We start from the raw sequence: 25,868 nt of genomic DNA on the forward strand, positions 1-25,868 counted from the left end.
AGAGGACAAGTCAACATCAGTATATCCAATGATGAAATCCAGGTAATGTCCAGGTTATGGCAAGAGTAAGTTCTTCAAAGGAGTCCGAAGCTCCAAGATGTCTTCATGGATTTTGAATAAAGTGATCCTGTGCAGGAAGGCACATGCAAACCGCATCAGGGTTGTACTAAATTCCCCGTTTCACAGAAGAGCTTCTACAAGCTTCAAAGAACCATTATACATTTTTCAAGAGGGCAGAGCTTCAGAATTCTTAGCAAGGGTTCTTTGAATGTGGCTTTTGTTTCTTATATTGTGATTTAGGTTCACCTTACATTGATATTTTGTGCTTTACTTATAAAACGTTTTATTAGTTTGTACTTTTTTGAGGCTGGTTCTTCACGGAGGCATTTACCTTTCTTCTGCTCCATTGTTCCGCGTTTCTCTGTTTGGTTACCCGCCTGGGGATTGGCAACCCAAGGAAAAATAGATGTACACACATATGCATACAAATAGATAACACCAGGGGTCCTTTTGTAGAAAAATAGGTGGTGGAGCTCATCCAGGGATTGTTTTGCAGCTGCACCAACTATTCAATGGACGAGGAGGTAGAACTCTCAGGAGGAGGAGGAGGTGGAACTCTCAGAAAGGTTCAGGAGCTGTGCTCCTGTGAGCTCCCACTGAATCCGAGGCCTGGATAAGACATGCCAACCTGAGTCAAGACAAAAGAACATTCTAAAAAGGTCTTAAAATCTGTACAAAAATAAGTCAATCGGTCTAATACAAATTTAAATTGCAATACATTACTGCATATAAGAAGAGCAGCCTGCAAAAACTTTTCCACAGCACCAGGGGTGTCGAACTCATTTGTTATGAGGGCCGGATCTGACCTAAATGAGACCTTGTTGGGCTGAGCCATGTGTATACCTGTTTAAGATCAAGTAGCAGAGATATAAACTTTTTAAAGGACACAAACACACTAAAGATTAAAAAAACCCTCAAAATAAAACATGCTCAAAACATTTGCACTTGTTGGTCTTAAAGGTGCTTTCTTTGTATCTCTCCCATGAGATCCTGGGAACTGGGCAAAGGAAGCCCTGGCTCTTTCCCTCCCTCCCCAGGGGACCAGGAGGGGGAGGAGCCTCAACCAATGGAGAAAATCAAGATTTTGCTCTGTAGCTCCTGTGCAATTGAGCAAGCCTTGCAAAGCAAGCTGTGATGCAGAAGGAAGCAAGAAAGAGGGAGAAGGAAGCAGATGACAGCCAGTTGCTCAGAGGCCTGATAGGAGCCCTCTGGGGGCCTGATTTGGCCCCCGGGCTGCATGTTTGACACCCCTGCTCTATGGCATTGTACTCTGCCAAAGACTTTCCCCTCCCCAAACTCCACCCTCTCCTAGATCCACTCTCAGATATTTTTCAACACTGACCTGACAACCCTAGAGGAAGCCATGTTGCATCAGGCCAATGGCCCACCCAGTCCAACACTGTGTGTCACACAGTGGCCAAAACCCAGGTGCCACCAGCAGGGCCAGAACTCCAGAAGCCCTACCACTTCTGCCCCTTAAGCACCAAGAAGACCGAGTATCACTGCCCCAGATATAAGAACATAAGAGAAGCCATGTTGGATCACACTCCATGTCCACAAGGACAAAAAACCCCAGGTTCCATCAGAAGGTCTATCAGTGGGGCCAGAACTCCAGAAGCCCTCCCACTGTTGCCCTTAAGCACCAAAAAGACAGAGTATCACTGCCCCAGATAAAAGAACATAAGAGAAGCCATGCTGGACCAGGCCAATGGCCCACCCAGTCCAACACTCTGTGTCACACAGTGGTCAAAACCCAGGGGCCATCAAGAGTCCACCAATGGGGTCAGACCTCCAGAAGCCCTGCCCACTGTTGCCCCTATTAAAACCTCCTTATTTGTTTCGGTTAAGTCTTCCTCTTTCTTGGCATTCTCCTCTTTCCTGTGATTCTCATCTACCTCAGCCTTGTTCTGCAGGACGCTGAAGCCTGCGTTCTGGCCGCTACGTTTGAGTATTCTGCAAGAATTAATCCTGCACTGCTTTGAAAGCCAAAAGGTCCAGTGTTGACAGAGACAGTGTCGCATAACGGTTATAGGATCAGACTAAGATCTGGGAGACCCGTGCCACGATCCCCCGCTCTATAACACTCTATCACAGAACGGCGGAACTGGGAAAAGGTCTCCTTGAAAGGGCAAAGAGGTGTGTGGCCAAACTGTGGCTCAGGAGCCACATGTGGCTCTTTCCTACGTATTGTGTGGCTCTCGAAGCCCCCACTGCTACATCAGCTGGCTTGGGAGAAAGCAGCTGTCTCTTTAAAATCACTTCTCAAGCCAAGCCAGCCAGCAGCTTGGAGAATGTGCTTATGGTTGCTTTCCTTCCACCTCTCCATCCCTCCCCACTATCTCTTTCTTTCTTTCTTTCTTTCTTTCTTTCTTTCTTTCTGTCTCTCTCTCTCTCTTTCTTTCTTTCTCTCTTTCTTTCTTTCTCTTTCTCTCTTTCTTTCTTTCTCTTTCTTTCTCTTTCTTTCTTTCTTTCTCTTTCTTTCTTTCTTTCTTTCTTTCTTTCTTTCTTTCTTTCTTTCTTTCTTTCTTTCTTTCTTTCTTTCTTTCTTTCTTTCTTTCTTTCTCTTTCTTTCTTTCTCTTTCTTTCTTTCTTTCTTTCTTTCTTTCTTTCTTTCTTTCTTTCTTTCTTTCTTTCTTTCTTTCTTTCTTTCTTTCTTTCTTTCTTTCTTTCTTTCTTTCTTTCTTTCTTTCTTTCTTTCTTTTCTTTCTTTCTTTCTTTCTTTCTTTCTTTCTTTCTTTCTTTCTTTCTTTCTTTCTTTCTTTCCCTCCCTCCCTCCTCTCAAAAGATCTGACATTCATGTTTTGAGGCTCTATAAACATCTGATGTTTCTTCTATGTGGCTCTTAGTTAAGCAAGTTTGGCCGCCCCTGCACTGTCAAATCTACCCCATAAAAATTGTTGTAAGGACAGAATGGAGAAGGGAAGAATGTTGTAAGCGTCTTTGAGCTCCCTGTTAGGGATCAAGGGGAGGGTACAAACGAAATAAAATAAGATTTTTCTGTTTTGGAAGAAGGGGCTTTCTGCTCAATGGAGGGATTTCCCCCCCCACTACCCCGCCTCCATTTTCTGATCGCACTTGGAAGGCAGGGTGGGAATTTCTCAGGGGCCACTGGGTCCAGGGATCTCTAACCCAGGTAGGATGCTGGTAAATACACTTCTTGTCCTCTAACAAAGGCAAAACTAGCACGGTGTAGTGGGGAGAACATCTGTCAAAGAGTTGTTCTTCAGTCGCACAGCCGAGTCCGGCTCTTGCGACCCCCTGGACCAAGTCACGCCAGGCCCTCCTGTCTTCCACCATCCTCCGAAGTCTGCTCAAATTCGTGTTAGTTACATCAGCAACGCTGTCCAGCCATCTCCTCTTTTGCCGTCCCCTGCTTCTTTTGCCTTCTGTCTTTCCCAGCATCAGGATCTTCTCCAGGGAGTGCTCCCTTCTCATTGGGTGGCCAAAGTATTTGAGTTTCAGCTTCAGCATCTGACCTTCCAGGGAACAGTCAGGGTTGATTTCCCTTAAGACTGTCTGATTGGATCTTCTTGCAGTCCGAGGAACTTTCAAGATTGAAAGCAGGGGTGGCCAAATTTGCTTAACGTAAGAGCCACATAGAAGAAACGTCAGATCTTTGAGAGGGAGGAAAATAGATGGTGGGGAGGGAGTGTGGAAAAAAGCAACTTTTCAAGGACTGTCAAAGAGACCCGAGTTCAAATCCCTCTTCTGCCACGAAAGCTTCCCAGGCAATTTTGGCCGAATCACACACCTCTTTGCCCTTTCAAGGACAACTGCAACCAGGGCGGTTGAGAGGAGAAGGCAGAGGAAAGGAGATTTATGCAACCCTCAGCTCCTTAGAAGGAAAGCAGGATAAAAATCTGCTTGGCTTAGGTACACACACGAGGTATTTAAAACAAACTGGGGGGGGGGGGAGGAAATTTACTTGTTTCTGTGTTTTATTTTTTTGCTTAAATAGTACATTGAAAGAACAACGCCACCGGACTGACCTGCTCAGGGTGGCCGTACAGCAAAAACCACACTTCCTAAATTATACAGACGATCTGTTCCACAGCACGCACACACACAAGATGGGTCACAACCTCACACAGGGACAACTTGTTCAGAGGAGAAAGCAGTCACTATAAGAGTAGAGGATAAGCGCGAACTCCCAAGACTTAATGCTTGCGACATAAGAGTCGCACTGAATAGTCGTTTACAGGGCGACAGTCGCTACCAAGACAGTCTGTGAAATGGGCCAAAGCCATCGCAGAGTAGGAATTGTCTCATTCCAGACACAGCATCTCTCGTTTGGCTTCAGAATATCGGGGGGTATCTTCAGCCATTGGTCCATTCATAGAACCCCAAAAGCGGCTTTCCACATTCCAAGTCTGGTGACCAAACACCGCCTCACTCTTTTGCGGCCATTAAGGAAAGGTTCAACGATCGTTCGGGGCAGAAAGAAGAATGCGCCGGCTGGCTGTTCCGGAAACCCTATTCCAACCTCCATTCCCAAAGGGTTGTCGTGTGGACGTGACTTGAAGCCGTCGCTGAGACGACGAAACAATGAAGCCTGGGGTTACTGAGATGAGGTTTCCAAAAGGGGGAAGGGGGGGGGGGAGCAAAACTAGGCCATAACCAATGCTCCTTCTAAGCTGTGGAGCCTTGTGAGCAAAAATTCTACTTTGTGAGCTACTGGCATTCAGTTGTGAGCTGCTGCATCAATTGTGCTCTGGGGCCGTTTTTCCTCAGCTAAAACAAAAACGAGTGAGCCCGAGGCTATGTTTGAGAGCCTCAAGACACGGACGTCGGATGTTTGAGAGCTGCAAGCTCACACTAACTCAGCTTAGAGGGATCACTGGTCATAATGCTATAACTGAAGTTATCAGACTGCTGCACCAACAGGGATACCCTATAAAGCAAAGAGGATGCTGTGTAGCAGCTTGGAGACAAGACACAAAGCACAAACTCCCCACCCCCTTCCCGTTTCACTTCAGCTGCTAGCTCAAGAGGTGTACAACATACAAAGAGTATCACGGCAGAAAGAACAAGGAAAAGAACAAATTTTCAAAGAGGAAAGGGACAAGGTTTGTACCAATACCCTTGTTTCGCAAAAGCTTTTTCGAGCTATAAAAGACCTCTTAGCAGAGAACTTCTTCAAGCCGCAATAAACCTCTTGGTAGAGAGCATATTCAAGCTGGAATAGACATCTTAGCAAAGAGCTTCTTCAAGCTGCGATACGCCTCTTAGCAAATTCTTAAAGCAAAGGCCATCATAGCCCAAATGTTTTCTAACTGAACACCCAAAGGTGCTTTCCTCTTTGAAAATTTGGCTGCATCCACTGAGAGACATTCGTCATTTGGAATATCACACCAGGATTACGTGGAAAAGCTGGACAATTTTACCATATAAAGGAAAAGAACTCTTGGTGTTAATGCTTCCTTTTGTTCAAAGGACGGAATATTATGGTTGTTTTGACGGAAGCAAAATATGTGGGTTAAATACAATTATTTAATATATGAATGGTTTTTCTTGTTATGTAATTGGATATAGAAGCTGGTTTATTAGAAGCAATTTATTAAATGCACGGACAAAATACAAGAAATATGGGGATGAGAGAAAACCTTTATGGATAGTGCTAGCTGAAGTAATAAAGATAGATATAGAAGATATTGGATTTATATCCCGCCCTCCACTCCAAAGAGTCTCAGAGCGGCTCACAATCTCCTTTACCTTCCTCCCCCACAACAGACACCCTGTGAGGTGGGTGGGGCTGGAGAGGGCTCTCACAGCAGCTGCCCTTTCAAGGACAACCTCTGCCAGAGCTCTGGCTGACCCAAGGCCATTCAAGCAGGTGCAAGTGGAGGAGTGGGGAATCAAACCCGGTTCTCCCAGATAAGAGTCCGCACACTTAACCACTACTCCAAACTGTCTCTCCATATAGAAGCCGGTTCACGTGGGGCTTTTTGCTTTTTGTTTCCTACCTCAAGAGGTGTGTCAGGATAGGCCTCATTCTCTCATCCTGGGAATATCAGGATAATTCTATCTCAGATCTCAGAACCTAACCAGGGCTGGGCCCTGGATAGTATCATGGATGGGAGACCACCAAGGAACACCAGGGTCATGACTTAGAGGCAGTTGACAGCAGACCACCTTGCCTTGAAAACTCTATGGTGTCACAAGTCAGCCATGACTTGATGGCACTTTCCCGCCTATTGCAGGGGTGGCCAAACTGTGGCTCGAGAGCCACATGTGGCACTTTCGCACATACTGTGTGGCTCTCAAAGCCCCCACTGCTCCGTTGACCAGCTTGGAGAAGGCATTTGTCTCTTTAAATCACGTCTCCAAGCCATGCCAGCAGCTTCGAGAACACGTTTAAAATTAAAGCTGCTTTCTTTCCACCTCTCCCCATCTATTTGCTTTCCTTTCTTCCCTTCCCTTCCTTGCAGCTCTCAAACATCCAAAGTCCATGTCTTGAGGCTCTCAAACGTCTGACATTTATTCTAAGTGGCTCCTACATTAAGCAAGTTTGGCCACCCCCGGCCTATTGTAAGGATGGCCACACTGAATTCCAAACAGCGCTGTAGTGTATGGAACATTATCCTCCGGAAAGGGAAAATAGAGGTTCATGTGTCTATTTTTGCTGCATCCAGCGGGACAATCGTAGAATCCCAGAGTTGGAAGGGACTGTACAGGTCATCTAGTCCAACCCCCCTGCTCAATGTAGGATCAGGGATGGCCAAACTTGCTTAATGTAAGAGCCACAGAGCACAAACGTCAGATGTTTGAGAACCGCAAGACCTGAACATCAAATGTTTGAGAGCCGCAAGTCATGAAAGAAGGGAGGGAGGGAGGAAAGCGGATAGACAGGGGGAGGTGGAAAGAAAGCAACTTTAAACGCATTGTCCAAGCCATCAGCTGGCTTGGCAAAATGATTTAAAGAGATGGCTTTTCCAAGCTGGCCACTGGGGCAGTGGAGGCCTCAAGAGCCACACAATGTGTGTGAAAGAGCCACATGTGGCTCCCGAGCCACCGTTTGGTTAAAGACTGCCAGTGAGGGGAGGCTCACCACCTCTCTCGGGAGCTGATTCCACAGTCGAACGACCTGTAAGAAAGCATTTCCTAATAGCCAGTCAGTGCCTTCCCGCCCTTCATTTAAACCCATTCTTGCGAGTTCTCTCTGCTGCCCTCCTCTAAGTGACAGCCCTTCAAAAACTCTAAGGAGAGCAACAGTGTCCCCCCTCAACCTCCTCTCCTCCAGTGAGGAAAGTCCCTCAGCCTTTCCTCCCAGGGCTCGGTCTCCAGGCCCTTGGTCATCCTCGTCGCTCTCCTCTGCACCCGCTCCATTCTGATAAGGAAGACTTTTCCCCCAACGAATCCTGATTAGCAGACTGGGAACTTGGCATAAAGCAGGAGCGCAAAGGGACTAAACCCCCATCTCCTTTCCAAGCTAGAATTCACAATCATGGCCTAAAGCCAGAAAGCAAAACAGCTTTTCCGAGTGGACCAGTTAAAGGCATACACTGAGACGGGTGGAATTCTAGCAGGGGCTTCTTGGCATATTACGCCACCCCCCCCCGATGTAGCCAATCCTCCGAGAGCTTACAAAAAAGAGCCTTGTGAGCTCTTGGAGGATTGGCTACATCAGGGGGTGTGGCCTGATATGCAAAGGAGCTCCTGCTAGAATTCCACCCCTCCACTGAGAGGAGAAAGGGGAAACGGCATACATCCCCAAGGCAGGTTCCCAGTTTCCACATTTTACAGGAAACCAGCGTGAATTCCGTCCCAAGCCTGCATTAATCACAAATCAAGAAAGCACACAATATTCTAGGAACTCTGTCTTACTTCATAAGACAGCACTGTGAGAAGCAACCGAACAAAATTCTATACATGAGCTTCAACGTCAGAACTACAGGTCGGTGGCTAAACTGATATAACTTGCGGGGGGGGGGGGGGGGAAGGGTCCTATTACATAGACCAGGGAACCAGAATACTTAAAATGTTTGGCACTGGAATCAAATCTGTTTCCAGCCTTGGAAAAATACCTCAAGATGGAACAAATTCAATTTTGCACCGTCTTAGACGAACAAAAGACACGAGATGCCCCACAGTCCACAGGTACCCTTTGACATTAACGAAGCCAGATTAAAACTCCGATCTCTCAACTGACCTGCATTGAAAACAAGGTCCACGCAAGTCCCGAGATTCACACAAAGAACCCCAGCTGCCGGCAGATTAAGAGATTATACCACTGATGGGTAATCCTCGGACCATGATCGGCCCTCTGCTGAACCTCAGGGTGACCCTGCCAGCCTCTGACACGTGCACAGAAAAATACACAACCAGATAAATTCTGTATGGACTTCCTTTTTAGCGCAAAGCAAAGGGTTTAAAAATATCTCTCCCCCCCCATCCCATATGAGACCTTTGAAAGACACAACTCCACACAGGATCTGAAGTGTTTATGGGATACAGGAGAGTATCCATGTTGACAAAGCAATCCCTCACAACAGAATACAGGGGAGGGACGGTGGCTCAGTGGCAGAGCATCTGCTTGGTAAGCAGAAGGTCCCAGGTTCAATCCCCGGCATCTCCAACTAAAAAGGGTCCAGGCAAGTAGGCGTGGAAAACCTCAGCTCGAGACACTGGAGAGCCGGTGCCAGTCTGAGTAGACAATACTGACTTTGATGGATTGAGGGGGGTCTGATGGATTGAGGGGGGTCAGGGGAAGGCCTCGGCCTCTCTGCCCTGTTGTTGGCCCTCCAGAGGAACTGGTTGGCCACTGTGTGAGACAGGATGCTGGACTAGATGGACCCTCCCTGGTCTGACCCAGCAGGGCTCTTCTGACGTTCTTCTCAGGGGAAGGCCTCGGCCTCTCTACCCTGTTGTTGGCCCTCCAGAGGAACTGGTTGGCCACTGTGTGATACAGGAGGATGGACTAGAGGGACCCTCACTGGACTGACCCAGCAGGGCTCTTCTGACGTTCTTCTCAGGGGAAGGCCTCGGCCTCTCTGCCCTGTTGTTGGCCCTCCAGAGGAACTGGTTGGCCACTGTGTGAGATGGGATGCTGGACTAGATGGACCCTCCCTGGTCTGACCCAGCAGGGCTCTTCTGACATTCTTCTCAGGGGAAGGCCTCAGCCTCTCTACCCTGTTGTTGGTCCTCCAGAGGAACTGGTTGGCCACTGTGTGATACAGGAGGATGGACCTTCACTGGTCTGATCCAGCAGGGCTCTTCTGATGCTCTTCTCAGGGGAAGGCTTTGGCCTCTGTGCCCTATTGTTGGCCCTCCAGAGGAACTGAATGGCCACTGTGAGACAGGATTCTGGACTCGTCTGATCCAGCGGGGCTCTTACGATGTTCTTACATCCCAATGTTCAAAAAGCATGAAAAATACGGGTGTACAGAATAAGTATTGGCTTGCTAATTTTAAAAGGAGACTGCCCCATGATATTACTGCCGCTGCCTGAGGCAGCTGCTCATAGCCCAGTTAGTGGGAACAGCAAAAGTTGAAGCGCTACGGAAAGGGTTGGGAGGGCTGGAGCCATCGAGAGAAACGGAAGCTGCGACAGTCAGCCGGAACCTTGTGGGATTCTGCCATTTTAGAACCGGGCGTGGCAAACTGAGCTTGTGGAGAACTAGAAACCTCCCTGCAACCCTTGCCAGTGGAACCGTTAAGCACCAAAGCTGATTTATAGCACCACAATGTTAATTTTAATGTAAGTTGCTACTGTTTTAATGCTGATTTTATAATTGTAATTGTATCTACTATGTATGGTTTTATTGTATATTATATTCATATGCTGTGAGCCGCCCTGAGCCTGCCCTGGCGGGGAGGGCGGGATACAAATAAAAAGTATTATTATTATTATTATTTTTAAGAGCCCGTGTGCCATTTTGACTAGGCCAAGCCGGAGGGGAGGGTGGGATAGAATTTTCTTAACATGGAACATTATTCTGCTCGTAGAAGGGGAAAAAAATATTTTCCCAAATGAAAAGAAAGATGAAGAAACTGATCTTTGGTTGTTGTTTTTTTCCTTGCCGCACGGGTTGGGTGGGTGGGTGGGGGGGGGACTACTGCAGAAACAGCAATGTTCAAAGCCACGTAGAACAAAAAGTGAAATTATTTAATGCATGAAACGATGTTACTCTCAAGATCGATCCACAACAGAAGGTTTGCTTTGCTTTTCTTTTCCTTTCTTTGCAGAGAATCGGGAAATCGTACAGTACTGAGATGTTGTCGACGTTTTGCTTTGAATGTTCCGGTGAAACAGTCAATTCTTGCCGTGTGAGGCTTTTAAAACACTTGCATCCTAACGGTGGTTTTCTTTACATCTTTTTCTCTCTCCCCACCCCCACCCCTGCAATGGAGCCGCAAGCAAGCAAAACAGAACACAAAAATGTGATTTTTCAAGAATAACTGGATGGTTTGCTTCCTGATTCGTCTTCTTGGGATCCCATGCTCTGTCAAGGGAGAAGGAGAGAGTCAGTTAATATTGAAAAGAGACACACAAAGTAAGAATCAGCAAAGAAGAAGAGATTGGATTTATATCCTGCCCTTCACTTGGGATTCTCCGAGTGGCTTACAGTCTCCTTTCCCTTCCCCCTCCCCACAACAGAAGAAGAAGAATGCAGATTTATACCTCACCTTTCTCTCTGAATCAGAGACTCAGAGCAGCTTATAAGCTCCTATATCTTCCCCCCACCCACAACAGACACCCTGTGAGGTGGGTGGGGCTGAGAGGGCTCTCACAGCAGCTGCCCTTTCAAGGACAACTCCTGTGGGAGCTATGGCTGACCCAAGGCCATTCCAGCAGCTGCAATGGGAGGAGTGGGGAATCAAACCCGGTTCTCCCAGACAAGAATCCATGCACTTAGCCACTACACCTATGAAATAAATGGGGCTGAGAAAGCTCTTTCAAGAACTGCTCTTGAGAGGACCAGCTCTGAGAGAGCTTGTGACTGACCCAAGGTCACACCAGCTGCTACATGTGGGAGAGTGGGGAATCAAACCCAGTTCTCCCAGATTAACCATTACACCAAACTAGCTCTCCAATTTCAAGAAAAGACTGGAGGTTCACCTGAAAAGAATGCCATGGGGCGTAAGCTATGTAGGGCCCTCTGTCTATGGCAGGGAGAAAACTAAGCGCGTTGTCCACAAAAGAACAGCAAAAGAACCACAAGTACCTGGAAGGCCAATGACGTTTTGGGGGCATGAGCTTTTGAGAGTCAGAACGCCCTTGTTCTACTGCAGTTAAACACAGCTAACCCTCTGAAACTACCGTCACGCAAAAGAAAACACTCTTCGGGCAGTGAGTGACCCAAGGATTCAGAGCCTGCATTTCTTATGCCAGGGATGTCAAACATGCAGTTCGGAGGCCAAATCAGGCCCTCGGAGGACTCCTATCAGGCCCCCGAGCAACTGGCTGTCATCTGCTTCCTTCTCCCTCCCTCTTGCTTCCTTCTTCCTCACAGCTTCTTTTGCCAGGCTTGCTCAATCGCACAGCAGAGCTACTGAGCCTAGTCTCTCTTCATTCTATTGGCTGAGGCTCCTCCCTTGGGGAGGAAGAGGGGGAATAGCTTGCTTTGCCAGGCTCTCTCAATTGCACAGCAGAGCTACTAAGCCTCTCTTCCTTCTATTGGCTGAGGCACAGCAGAGCTACTAAGCCTCTCTTCCTTCTATTGGCTGAGGCTCCTCCCGCCCGCCCCCCCCCCCCCCCGATGTCATCTGAGGAAGGAAGGAAAGAGCCAGAGCTTCCTTTGCCCAGTTTCCCGGATCCCACAGAAGGAATACAAAGAAAGGACCTTTAAAACCAAAAAGTGCTAACGTTTTAAGGATGTTTAAAGCTTGTCTGTGTCCTTTTAAATGTTTATATCTCTGCTAGCTAATCTTCAATAGGGACACGCATGGCCTGGCCCAACCTGACATGGTCCGACCCAACAAGGTCTCATTTATGTCAGATCCGGTCCTCATAACGAATGAGTTCAATACCCCTGCTTCATGCTGTTATACGCACAGCGATAACAAGCACCGCACAGAAACAGTGACGGCGCCACCTTCCCTGCGAGGTGGCTTGTGATCACATCCCCACGTGCAGGACAAGTGAAAGAAAAGAGGGCCGACTCTAAAGCACCAAACATGCAAGTGACCTAAGCGGTGAGACAAGGCTTGCCTCGGGACGGCCTCCCGCCTTCCATCCATGGCTCAACCCCAAGCCATGAGGCATGCCTCAGAACAGTTCCCCCCCCACCTGCAGTCCAAACCTGCAAGGATCGCCTCGGGACAGTTCCCCCTGCCTCAGGCCCAACCCTAAGCCACGAGCAGGGCTTCTTCTAGCAGGAGCTCCTTTGTGTATGAGGCCACGCCCCCCTGATGTAGCCAATCCTCCAAGAGCTGACAGGGCTCTTCGTACAGGGCCTACTGTAAGCTCCGGGAGGACTGGCTACATCAGGGGGCGTGGCCTAATATGCAGAGGAGCTCCTGCTAGAAAAAGAGCCCTGGCTGTTCCTCCAGCTGTTCCTCACTTCTGCCACGACCCTGGAAGTGACATCATTGCATTAGGAGCGACACGGCTGAATCCCAGAACGTCGCTCCGCAATGCTGTCGCTTGGGGGGTCACACAGGAAGTGACATCATGCCGTCTGGATCAATACTCCCTGTAAGCTGTGATGTCTTGGGAGCAAGAATTCTACTTTGTGAGCTACTGGCATTCAAGTTGTGAGCTGCTGCATACATTAGTTCCCTCTGGGGCCATCTTTCCTGAGCCGAGACAAAAATGTGTGAGCCAGAGGGTAAAAAACTGTGAGCCAGCTCACACTAACTCAGCTTAGAGGGAACACTGGCACCACTTTTTTTGTAGCAGGAACGCCTTCGCATATTAGGCCACACACCCCTGACGTAGCCAATCCTCCTGGAGCTTACAGTAAGCCCTGAAAGAAGAGCCCTGTAAGCTCTTGAAGGATTGGCTACATCAGGGGGGCGTGGCCTCATATGCAGAGGAGCTCCTGCTAGAAAAAGAGCCCTGGAGGCGCATGTCTCTGGACAGTTCCCCCTGCCCTGGCCCACCCCTAACCTCGCCTCGGAGAGTTACCTTCTGGACAAACTGAGGGTTCACGGTGATCTCCTGATCCATGGCTTTCAGTCTCTCATCGAGTTCTATACATTTCAGCATCTAGGAAGGATCACACGATAGCAACTTTTGTTAGTTTCAGCACCTACACTACTACGGGTTATCCAACGTCTTTGGGTGGCCAGGCATAAAGATCTGCTAAACTCTGACAATCCTCCAACCCGGCAGCCTTCTTCTTTTTACTTCTCCATATTTCCTCACATGGATAGCCCAGGCTTGCCTGGTCTCCTCAGATTCAGAAGCTAAGAAAGGGCGGTGGGCTCCGTGGTAAAGCATCTACTTAAGCAGAAGGTCCCAGGTTCAATCCCCGGCATCTCCAACTAAAAAGGGTCCAAGCAAATAGACATGAAAAACCTCAGCTTGAGACCCTGGAGAGCCGCTGCCAGTCTGAGTAGACAAGACTGACGGATGGACCAAGGGTCTGATTCAGTAGAAGGCAGCCTCATATGTTCATATATATGAGAACTGAAACCCTTTCTAAAGTGGGACAGTGGCTCAGTGGTAGAGCATCTGCTTGGGAAGCAGAAGGTCCCAGGTTCAATCCCCGGCATCTCCAACTAAAAAGGGTCCAGGCAAGTAGGTGTGAAAAACCTCAGCTTGAGATCCTGGAGAGCCGCTGCCAGTCTGAGTAGACAAGACTGACTATGATGGACCGAAGGTCTGATTCAGTAGAAGGCAGCTTCATATATGTCCATATATATGAGAAATGAAACCCTTTCTAAAGTGGGACAGTGGCCCAGTGGTAGAGCGTCTGCTTGGAAAGCAGAAGGTCCCAGGTTCAATCCTCGGCATCTCCAATTAGAAAGGGTCCAGGCAAACAGGCGTGAAAAACCTCAGCTTGAGACCCTGGAGAGCCTCATAAGTGTTAGGGAGGGGCTGTGGCTCAGTGGTAGAGCATCTGCTTGGGAAGCAGAAGGTCCCAGGTTCAATCCCCAGCATCTCCAACTAGAAAGGGTCCAGGCAAACAGGCGTGAAAAACCTCAGCTTGAGACCCTGGAGAGCCGCTGTCCATCTGAGTAGACAATACTCACATTGATGGACTGAGGGCCTGATTCAGTAGAAGGCAGCCTCATATGTTCATATATATGAGAACTGAAACCCTTTCTAAAGTGGGATAGTGGCTCAGTGGTAGAGCGTCTGCTTGGTAAGCAGAAGGTCCCAGGTTCAATCCCTGGCATCTCCAACTAAAAAGGGTCCAGGCAAATAGGCGTGAAAAACCTCCGCTTGAGACCCTGGAGAGCCGCTGCCAGGCTGAGCAGACAAGACTGACTTCGATGGGCCAGGAGAGCCTGATTCAGTATAAGGCAGCTTCATATGTTCAAGGGTCAGCTCTGGTTAGTACACGGATGGGAGACCACCGAGGAAATCCAGGGTTGCTGCGCGGACGTAGGCAATGGCGAACCAGCTCGGAACGTCTCTAGCCTTGAAAACCCCAAGGGGCCACCACACGTCTGCCGCGACTGGACAGTACTTCCTGCTGCTGCCCCATTGACTCGGCATTCATTTCCACCACCCACGTTTCTCAGAGCAGAGATCTGAACAAAGTTCTTTCGGCTGAGCTTTTATTGCCACTTTCTGCAGGCCTGGTCAAGGGAGCTAACACGAGCTTCTGCTTCAGAAAGCCACCGTAAAAACAAAAAGCGGGATTAAAAATCCAGGGATCGCATGGCAGAGAAAGAGTTTTTACCTCCTGGTCAATGTTGTGAAGCATCGCAGGGTTGTTATATTTCTCCGGATTATCGTGGAAACAGACCATTCCATCTTTCTGGTTAATACTAGCAAAGATTTCGCCGTCTTCTATCTGGTGGTGGGGGGGGGGGGGGAATAAGAACAAGACGCCTTATAGCTCGAAGCCTTACAGATTGTTGGTGGAGAGAGACGATTCCTGCAAGTTCTGAAGCAGTTTTCCCTCAAGAAAAAAACACCCAGAAATTGGGGGGAAAGGGGATGAAAATACATGCAATACTTTCCTATCAAGCCTAAAAGTACTGTGCTGCTTTAACAACGTCAAAATGCATTGCTGACCGTTTATTTAGCACATAAAATGATATCAACTGGGGTATTTCTGAAGAAATATAAACACCTTGGTTATCAGGAAGTAGATTTACAAATATACCCAATATTAAGGAAAGACAGAGTTGAAAACTGCTTTCCCCTACAGGTGTATCTTAGGACATTTCACTCACTTTTAAGGAAGAAAAAAAAATCTACTTTATAGGAGTTTTATTCAGACCTCAGCTAAATCTTCTAAATTTTTTCCACCGGACAGAATTTAAAAATAAGAATCCTCCCACCGTTTTCACGCTGTGCATTTTGACTGGATAAAGCCCCCTTGGAAGAATCATTATCAAGAGGAGAAAAATGGTTCATACAAGTTGTTTCCCAGCGTTCCACTGAATTTTGGTTTGGTGTAGTGGGTAAGCGTGCAGCCTCTTATCTGGGAGAACCAGGTTGGATTCCCCACTCCTCCACTTGCACCTGCTGGAATGGCTTTGGGTCAGCCATAGCTCTCGCAGAGCTGTCCTTGAAAGGGCAGCTTCTGTGAGAGCTCTCTCGACCCCACCCACCTCACAGGGTGTTTGCTGTGGGGGAAGAAGATAAAGGAGATTGTAAGCCGCTCTGAGACTCTGAGATTCAGAGTGGAGGGCGAGATATAAATCCAGTTTCTTCCTCCTCTTCTTTTCCCTGCTGGAAAAACGGGAAGAAGTCCTCGGAGGGGGGGGGGGGGGATCTGAGACAGCTCCAACATGTGGACGCATCCTGTTTCTGGCTGGCTCTGCCACTTCTCCCAGTGGACCCTCCAGGATCTGTTTGTACCCATCAACTCACGACTAGGGGATTCTGGGATTCCTGGGTAGGCAGTATTGGAGATTGGAACTCTGCATGCAAGAAGATCTGGGAGGGAAAGGGTTAAGAGAATCCTTTCTCTCCCTGGGACTGCTGGCCCCACCCTCTCATCAGTTAGGTGCTGAGCCTCATTGGCCCTTGCCGGCCTTCTGAGTTTCAACCTATACAGGAGCTCTCCTCCAGGAGAGCCAGTTTGGTGTAAGTGGTTAAGTGTGTGGACTCTTATCTGGGAAAACCAGGTTTGATTTCCCACTCCTCCACTTGCACCTGCTGAAATGGCCTTGGGTCAGCCATAGCTCTGGCAGAGGTTGTCCTTCAAAGGGCAGCTGCTGTGAGAGCCCTCTCCAGCCCCTCCCACCTCACAGGATGTCTGTTGTGGGGGAGGAAGGGAAAGGAGATTGTAGGCCGCTCTGAGACTCTGTCTTTGAAAGGGCAGCTGCTGGGAGAGCCCTCTCCAGCCCCACCCACCTCACAGGGTGTCTTGTGGGGGAGGAAGGGAAAGGAGAAAGCTCTGAGACTCTTCAGAGTGGAGGATATAAATCCAATATCTTCTCCTTCTTCTCTCTCTTTCACCTGGGTTTGGATGTGGAGCAAGTTAATCTGTTCACAGGAAGTTAAAATGCACCTACATGAACACGTCATGCAAAATGCGCTTCTGTTTCCGGAAGTGGAATTTCTTTTCTCTTGTTACTATTGGAGTCAGATCATCTTTGTACCTGGTTTGAACAGGGTTTTCCCTTAACCTGGAAACATGGAGGACTGGGGATATTGAGTAAAGCTTCTGGGCTTCCAAGGCAAATGATATATTTTTTACATTTAACCCATCAGGCAGTGAGGATTGTGGGTGTGTCATAAACTTGTGGGAGAGACGTTTGGACCTTGAGTCTTATTCTGTACATCAGCAAGCTCTCACTGAGAGGACGCAGCACTTGCAACGAATCACACACACACACACACAAACAAACAAAACCACAGCCAACTCTAATCCCAAAGTTTTTCATTCCCCCCCGCCCCACCCGCCCCCGAGATGCAGAAGCGACTCCTGCCCAAAGCGACGCTCCTTACCATGTGAAGGACGTACTTTTCAGCCTCCTGGGGCCCGGAGAGCTGCACTCGACTTGCCATGTCTTGTAGTGAGAGCGTTAAAAAGGTCTGAAATTTAGAATGGGGAAAGGACAGAAGCGTGAGCCAAGGGGAAGCATCCCCTCCTTGCCCTTTATACTGCATCGCAGCGTATCGAAAGGAGCCTATAGATTTTCTCTGCTATGGGGTTCCAAACGGGTTTAGAAAGTGGGCAGGGGCAGGGCTTCTGATTGGCTGTGCAAGATTAAAAGGCATCCAGTTAAAGCAGAACCCGTGCCTTAAACGTTGAAGAGTCTTGTTTCGATGTGTCACGTGCGTTAGCTCTTGTTTTAACGCATCACATCGCTCCTTGACACTTTGTGGCCGGCTCCACCTCCCGCGGCAGCCATTTTGCCTCAGAATTCCAAAGGAGGCTGGGGGCGACCTGTGCTCTGCAGGACACAAGGCATCATACTTTCCAATAAGAGAACCCTGACAAATCAGAAGTGGCTTGGTTTTGTCTGAGGAACCCGCCCGAGATTGCTGTGTTCACTTTCTTTATGGACTGACGTCAGTGTACCCAAAACGACAAAAATTTTAATTTTCACTAGCGGCAGCATGAGCTGCTAGAGCTTCCAGGTGGAAATGTAACTCACCACCGTCGATTTCTTTACGGCTCAATAATATCTGGAGATTTATTTTTTTTTTTGGTTGTGAAAAAGATTTTGCGTCGTAGAAAAATTGCCGAGCGTAATTCTGACTTCCCAGCGATTTGGTTGCCCTTCTTCAATGGCGTGACTTTAACAGAGAACGTTCCAAGTAACGTACTGTATTTTTTGCTCCATAAGACTCAACATTTCCCCCCCCAAAAAAAGTGGAGGGGAAAGTGTGTGCGTCTTCAGGAGCGAATACTGCAAAAAATTCACACAAATGCCTCTAAATTCACACAGACGCCTCTAAAAACTAGGTGCGTCTTATGGAGCGAAAAATAAAGTATATCCCATAGATCTGCTGCAATTGTAATCTGATTGTTCTCTTAATAATAATAAATGTAATAATAATAAATTTTATTTATATCCCGCCCTCCCCGCCGAAGCAGGCTCAGGGCGGCTAAAAGGACATGGTATATACCATGATTATTATACAAAGCAATTGTAAAATACGGTTAATAAATACATTTAAAAAACATTTAAAAACAGTTACATAAAATTTTAAAAACTACAATAAGTTAAGGTGCTTCAGTAAGGTATATTCCGATGGCTAGATGTCGCTTTCAGGGTTCCTTATAAGCTTGCAGAAAGAGGGTGGTTTTGCAAGCCCTGCGGAACTGGTTAAAGTCCTGCAGGGCTCGCACTTCCTCCGGTAGCTGATTCCACCAGTGGGGGGCCATTATAGAGAAGGCCTGCTCCCTCGTTGCTTTCAGTTTGGCCTCCTTTGGTCCAGGGATCTTTAGAAGACTTTGGGAGCTAGATCTAAGTGCTCTCTGGGGAACATGTGGGGAGAGGCAGTCCCTAAGGTAGGCAGGTCCTCGGTCATATAGGGCTTTTTAGGTAATGACCAGCACCTTGTAGCGAACTCGGAATATAATTGGCAGCCAGTGCAGTTCCTTCAGCCCAGGCCACACGTGTTCCCACCGAGGTAGTCCCACTAGCAGCCTGGCCGCCGCGTTCTGCACTAGCTGCAACTTCTGAGTTCGGCACAGGGGCAGCCCCATGTAGAGGGCATTACAGTAGTCTAATCTCGAGGTGACCGTTGCATGGATCACTGTTGCTAGGTCGCTACGTTCTAGGAGGGGGGCCAACTGCCTCGCCCTTCTAAGATGGAAGAAGGCGGATTTAGCAGTGGCTGCTATCTGTGCCTCCATTGTCAGGGAGGGCTCTTAGACCACTTATCTAACAATCCTGTATTTGGTTTTGCGCTTACCCGTAATGTGCTTATTCGTTCGGAGAACATATTTATTTGATTAAAATCCAATCAAAACTCAAAAACACTGCTCCACTCAGAGTAACGTCAATCACAGCCGTCTAGCATTCTCGCGGACAGCCAAGACACCCACGCAGAGCCAAAGCCCCCCGCGGGAGAGCTAAATGCGGAACCCAGCAACGTCCTTACCTTCGTTAACCTCTGAATATTCTTTTTATAGAGCGAGGAGAGGCACTGCTTCACCAGGCCCATGTTGTTATCCCGGGCAAACGTCTCGCTGTGCTTGTTCACCAGAGCCCGCAGCTCCAAGGGCTTGTTGGTGGCATACACTTGCGCTAATTCGTGGTAAGCGTTGCTAAGCGGCTGTAGGTGGGAGAGAAAAAAAAACCCGGATCTAAAAATTCAGGGAAGTGGCGGGGGGGGGAGGGGACATCCCGGTGGGATAAAGAGAGCCAGGTAAATGAAACTCCAAGCCATCTTGCAATTTCCTAAATGTTTAACTGGTGGAGCTGGTAATGCATACTTAAAAAGTCCTGACTGTTCAGGGAAGGGTGGGCTGGGCGGTTCTAGCTCCTCCCTAGAACCTACGCATTATGACCATCACTGAAGCACAGAAACGGACTACTGGCCAACAGAGACACCTGAGTACCACATTCCCCACCCACACAAAAGCCTCAGACTGACTGTAGCAGCTACCAGCTCTGATGCTTGCTTTTGTTGTTCAGTCGCACAGCCGAGTCCGGCTCTTTGCGACCCCGTGGACAAAGTCACGCCAGGCCCTCCTGTCTTCCACCATCCTCTGAAGTCTGCTCAAATTTGTGTTAGTTACATCAGCAATGCTATCCAGCCATCTGCTCTTTTGCCGTCCCCTTCTTCTTTTGCCTTCTGTCTTTCCCAGCATCAGGGTCTTCTCCAGGGAGTGCTCCCTTCTCATTTGGGGGCCAGAGTCTTTGAGCTTCAGCTTCAGCATTTGAACTTCCAGGGAACAGTCTGGGTTGATTTCCCTTAGGACTGACTGATTGGATCTTCTTGCAGTCCAAGGGACTCTCAAGATTCTTCTCCAGCATCTATTCTTCTGCGTTCAGCCTTCCTTATGGTCCAGCTCTCACAGCCATACGTTACTACTGGGAATACCATCGCCTTGACTATACGGACTTTTGTTGGCAGGCTGATGTCTCTACTTTTTATTATACTGCCCAGGTTCGCCACAGCTGTCCTCCCAAGGAGCAAACGTCTTTTAATTTCATGGCTACAGCTGCCATCTGCAGTGATCTTGGATCCCAGAAATGTGACGTCTGTCACTACTTCCATGTCTTCCCCTTCTATTTGCCAGGGATGGGGCCGGATGCCATGATCTTAGTTTTTTTTGGTGTTGAGTTTCAAGCCTACTTTTGCGCCCTCCTCTTCCACCCTCAAGAGGTTCTTTAGGTCCTCTTCACTTTCTGCCATTAGAATGGTATCATCTGCATATCTGAGATTGTTGATGTTTTTCCCGGCAATCTTAATGCTTGCTACTCCTAGCTAAAAAGCCCCACCCTGCTCTTCTCAGTATCCCAGCAGAGCAGGCTGGAAGTATCCTCTCTTACAGCACGATTCCCACATCACCTCTGTAAACACAGTGAAACAGTCTGAAAGTAGCTCATTTGCACCCCATCAAGCACATCTGGCACAAGACAGATGGATGCATGAAGAAGGAAATCCATATTGTGCGTGCACACCCCACAACACAATGGGCACAGCATGCTAGACTTTCCCATCTTGAGCTCTGCAGAAACCAACAGAGGCCTGTGAGCCATGGTCTGTTTCAAGGTGGCTCGTGCAGAACGTCTTTCTGCTGGGTTGAGTCCTCTGCCCAGCTATACTTAAGTGGCACCTAAAATCTTTCAGCCGAGGCAACCACCGAGGTTACAGCCTCACAGGGAGGCTTCCTCTGCCCACAGGCTGAAAACTGCTGCCTCCATCTGGTCAGCAAGCTAATTGGAGAAAGCACCTGGCTGTCCGAAACAGGCTTTACACTGCTAGCAGTCCGTTGGAGCTCTTTTTGGACTTATTTATGATCTGGACTACTTGCACACTGTTGTATAAATGTGCATAAATATGCACATGCAGTATGTAAAATGATGAGGTTGCTGAAATACACTTTTTTCCTTGCATGAATTACATCTTGTATTAATATTCTTCACAGAGTGGTTTTGATTTATTCGGTCGCAACTTCATTCCTCTGTGTAGCCTATTGTGTGTCTTCACAGGCTGAAAACGCCTGCCAGGAGCGGGTGCCTGATTTGTTCCAGTGTCACAACTTGGCTTCCTTATATGGCAGCACTGAGAGGGGCCACACCGCTGTCATTGGCTGAACTGCTGTGATGTCAGAGAAGGCCTGGCTACCCTTGCACTGAGCTGCTGAACACGAGGATGACTTTCAAAATGCAAGAGTTTCAAGGCCCACAGGCAACTTCTGTCAAACTGTCCAAGTACTCAAACCGAGTCGTTCTTCACTTCCATATTCACAAATCCCCACCCACCCCCAGTATGCATCATCATGCACTTCTCTCCCTCAGCCACAAGCGTTTGCAAGCTAGGGCTCCAGTGTGGTGCAGCAGGGAACCAAATATGGCTCTTTAAAAAATAAAATAAAACCTTCTGCAATATATCGGAAGGCTAGGCGGGATATTAGAACCACCAGCTTGTGCGAAGATGCGAAATGGTTGAGATGAGCAGTTGCCCAGAACCGGAGCGCAAACTGCACACAGATTGATGCCAGTGGGTCACAACAATTGCATTGGTTGCTCCGGTGTATATTTATGGCTTATCACAAGACCCCCTACTTGTTTGGGTTGTGGAAATTGAGTGGATTCTTTAATCAACATGTCAGCTCTCAGTACTGTTAAGCAGCGTGTTCCCGTTACGCGGATGTGCTTTCTTATCCTGGCTCTCCGTCAATCTCTTGCTCTGAATTTTGATGTCGTTTGACTCGCCAGTTATAGAAGGGTGCTGCCGCCTAGCTTAGCAGCTCGTAATTCGGAGAGATTCTACCAGTTCAAAGATTTTAATCTAGGTCACCTTCTTCTTTCTAAGGACACGGGAAACAAACAAAAACCGTTTCCCTTCCTTGCATTTCCCTCATTTTCTCTCGACATGCCACATTTCTGCAAACTATAACCCAGAGCCTTACAAAGAACCAGTTTGGTGTAGTGGTTAAGTGTGCAGTCTCTTATCTGGGAGAACCGGGTTTGATTCCCCACTCCTCCACTTGCAGCTGCTGGAATGGCCTTGGGTCAGCCTAGCTCTCTTATCTGGGAGAACCGGGTTTGATTCCCCGCTCCTCCACTTGCACCTGCTGGAATGGCCTTGGGTCAGCCAGAGCTCTTGCAGAGGTTGTCCTTGAAAGGGCAGCTTCTGGAGAGCTCTCTCAGCCCCACCCACCTCACAGGGTGTCTGTTGTGGGGAAGAAGATATAGGAGATTGTAAGCCACTCTGAGACTCTGTCCTTGAAAGGGCAGCTGCTGTGAGAGCCCTCTCCAGCCCCACCCACCTCACAGGGTGTCTGTTGTAGGGGAGGAAGGTAAAGGAGATTGTAGGCCATTCTGAGACTCTGTCCATGAAAGGGCAGCTGCTGTGAGAGCCCTCTCCAACCCCACCCACCTCACAGGGTGTCTGTTGTGGGGGAGGAAGGTAAAGGAGATTGTAGGCCATTCTGAGACTCTGTCCTTGAAAGGGCAGCTGCTGTGAGAGCCCTCTCCAGCCCCACCCACCTCACAGGGTGTCTGTTGTGGGGAGGAAGGTAAAGGAGATTGTGAGCCACTCTGAGACTCTGTCCTTGAAAGGGCAGCTGCTGTGAGAGCCCTCTCCAGCCCCACCCACCTCACAGGGTGTGTGTTGTGGGGGAGGAAGGTAAAGGAGATTGTGAGCCGCTGAGACTCTGTCCTTGAAAGGGCAGCTGCTGTGAGAGCTCTCTCAGCCCCACCCACCTCCCAGGGTGCCTGTTGTGGGGAGAGAAGATATAGGAGATTGTAAGCCGCTCTGAGACTCTGATTCAGAGAGAAGGGCGGGGTATAAATCTGCAGTCTTCTTCTTCTTACCTTAATGAACCTCCCCACGACCTGGGAGGTGTATTTCGGCAGCTGCTGCACCTTGCCAAGGAGTATCAAGGAAACGAGGATGTATTTTTTATAGGATTCCAACATAATGTGACTCACGGCCATGGCGGGAGTCGTTATAGCCTGGGAAGAAGAAAGAAAAAAGAAGCAATGGAAACCCACGGAAACAAAAAAAAAAAGGTACTCCGCAGCGGTTTCCTGGGAGACCCAGAAGGGCTAAGAAGGCGAAATCCTGCAAATGGAGCCCGTATTGTTAAAGAGAAGGAACGAAGCTATTTAAGCAGGGCGGGTGCTGCTGAAAACCGGCGCGGGGAAGTAGTGAAGAGGGGAGAGGGTTACCTGCTCGTAGAAGTAGAGCGCTCTTTCAAAGTTCTTGAGGCCAGTGTATATCATGCCGCCGTAGTAGTAGTAGCACAGGAAATGCTTTGCATCGTATGCCCCATTCTCCTTACAAATATCCATCATGTCCACATCTAGATATGGGAGGGCAGGTTTAAAGCATTTGGCTAATAAACAGAGCTAAAACAAAACAGAGCAGGGTTACACAAGCCGGCCACTTCCCACGCTGCACAGTCTTTCAATCAAATCACACCCCAAAAAGCTGAGATTTAAATGGACGCCATGGCAAAATTCAGACACCGCCCGCTACAAATCTTGGACACTGAAGCTCTTAGGAGGATTTTCTTTTTCGCTTTAGATTCACGTAAGACGGTCATGAAGAGGGAGCCCCCAGAGGGTAGTTAACATTAAGAAGGGCAGATCGGAGGCCTGCAGAACAGCCACTGTGGTGGAGCAGTAACGGCAACTGACTAGGATCCAGGAGACCCCAGTTCGAATCCTCCCTCTGCCAGGGAAGCTTGCTGGCTGACCTTGGGCTGGTCACACACTCTCAGCCTAGCCTTCCTCACAGGGTTGTCGTCGAGAGAATAAAAAGGAGGAAAGGAAAACTACCTAAGTTGCTTTGAGTCTCCATTGGGAAGTAAATGAAGAAAAACAAGTATCAGTTGCACCTGCAAGCCCTCTGAACGCTATGTGGAATATCTTTACTCTTAACATATGCCATCGTTTTTTTAAGTTCTTATATCTGGGGCAGTGATGCTCTGTCTTCTTGATGCTTTGGGGTGGGGGGGGGCAACAGTGGGAGGGCTTCTAGTGTCTTGGCCCCACTGGTGGACCTCCTGATGGCACCTAAGGGTTTTTGGCCACTGTGTGACACAGAGTGTTGGACTGGAGGGGCCGTTGGCCTGATCCAACATGGCTTCTCTTATGTTCTTCTGTGACACAGAGTGTTGGACTGAATGGCCCATTGGCCTGATCCAACATGGCTTCTCTTATGTTCTTAGGTGACACAGAGTGTTGGACTGGATGGGCCATTGGCCTGATCCAACAGGGCTTCTCTTATGTTCTTGTGTGACACAGAGTGTTGGACTGGATGGGCCACTGGCCTGATCCAACCTGGCTTCTCTTATGTTCTTAGGTGACACAGAGTGTTGGACTGGATGGGCCTTTGGCCTGATCCAACATGGCTTCTCTTATGTTCTTATGTGACACAGAGTGTTGGACTGGATGGGCCATTGGCCTGATCCAACATGGCTTCTCTTACGTTCTTCTGTGACACAGAGTGTTGGACTGGATGGGCCACTGGCCTGATCCAGCATGGCTTCTCTTATGTTCTTATGTGACACAGAGTGTTGGACTGGATGGGCCACTGGCCTGATCCAGCATGGCTTCTCTTATGTTCTTCTGTGACACAGAGTGTTGGACTGGATGGGCCATTGGCCTGATTCAACATGGCTTCTCTTATGTTCTTCTGTGACACAGAGTGTTGGACTGGATAGGCCACTGGCCTGATCCAAGAAGGCTTCTCTTATGTTCTTATGTGACACAGAGTGTTGGACTGGATGGGCCATTGGCCTGATCCAGCATGGCTTCTCTTATGTTCTTCTGTGACACAGAGTGTTGGACTGGATGGGCCACTGGCCTGATCCAACATGGCTTCTCTTGTGTTCTTCTGTGACACAGAGTGTTGGACTGGAGGGGCCACTGGCCTGATCCAACAGGGCTTCTCTTATGTTCTTCTGTGACACAGAGTGTTGGACTGGATGGGCCACTGGCCTGATCCAACGTGGCTTCTCTTATGTTCTTATGTGACACAGAGTGTGGGACTGGATGGGCCATTGGCCTGATCCAGCATGGCTTCTCTTATGTTCTTCTGTGACACAGAGTGTTGGACTGGAGGGGCCACTGGCCTGATCCAACATGGCTTCTCTTATGTTCTTATCAAGTTGTGGTAGACTCATGACAAGTTCTGCCTCACAGATTTCTATCCTGCCCTTTCCAAAAACAGGCTCAGGGCGGGTTGGCCGACCCTGCTCAGCTTCTGGATCAGACAAGGTTGGGCTAGCCCAGGCCACCTAGGGTGGGACAAAAACAAACAGGTGGTCGGTCCTTGCCTGCCTCTGCGTAGCAACCCTGGGCTTCCTTGGTGGTCACCCCTGCTTAGCTGCCAAGATTTGATGGTATCAGGCCTACTAGGTCTGCGATTGAGTATCTCTAGTTGTAAGATAATATCTAGGCCTAACTCAGGACTGGGGAATTACAGCATAGTTCAAGGGTGGCCAAACTTGCTTAATGTAAGAGCCACAGAGAATAAATGTCAGATGCCGGAGAGCCGCAAGACATGAGTATCAGATGAGGGAAGGGAGTTTTTGTCATTTAACACTCAATGGTCCAGATTCTCCAACTCCAAACGCCGTTTGCCGCTCTCTTAA

The 25,868-nt window shown here is 48.5% G+C and overlaps 1 protein-coding gene across 1 annotated transcript in view; it reads right to left on the reverse strand.

Annotated features, from left to right (window-relative positions):
• Positions 1-10,144: 10,144 nt before the first annotated feature.
• Positions 10,145-25,868, reverse strand: part of COPS3 (COP9 signalosome subunit 3) — a 30,934-nt gene continuing 15,210 nt past the window's right edge. The window contains exons 6-12 of the mRNA XM_060260505.1: positions 23,437-23,616; positions 23,080-23,220; positions 19,190-19,363; positions 17,081-17,167; positions 14,856-14,969; positions 13,130-13,210; positions 10,145-10,502 (exon numbers count right to left, since the gene is read on the reverse strand). Coding sequence (XP_060116488.1) covers positions 10,449-10,502; positions 13,130-13,210; positions 14,856-14,969; positions 17,081-17,167; positions 19,190-19,363; positions 23,080-23,220; positions 23,437-23,616 — 831 coding nt within the window. The 3' untranslated portion in view covers positions 10,145-10,448. The remainder of the gene's footprint in view (positions 10,503-13,129; positions 13,211-14,855; positions 14,970-17,080; positions 17,168-19,189; positions 19,364-23,079; positions 23,221-23,436; positions 23,617-25,868) is intronic.

This window comes from Heteronotia binoei, chromosome 20 (genome assembly GCF_032191835.1).
Source record: "Heteronotia binoei isolate CCM8104 ecotype False Entrance Well chromosome 20, APGP_CSIRO_Hbin_v1, whole genome shotgun sequence".
Classification (NCBI taxonomy): Eukaryota; Metazoa; Chordata; class Lepidosauria; order Squamata; family Gekkonidae; genus Heteronotia; species Heteronotia binoei.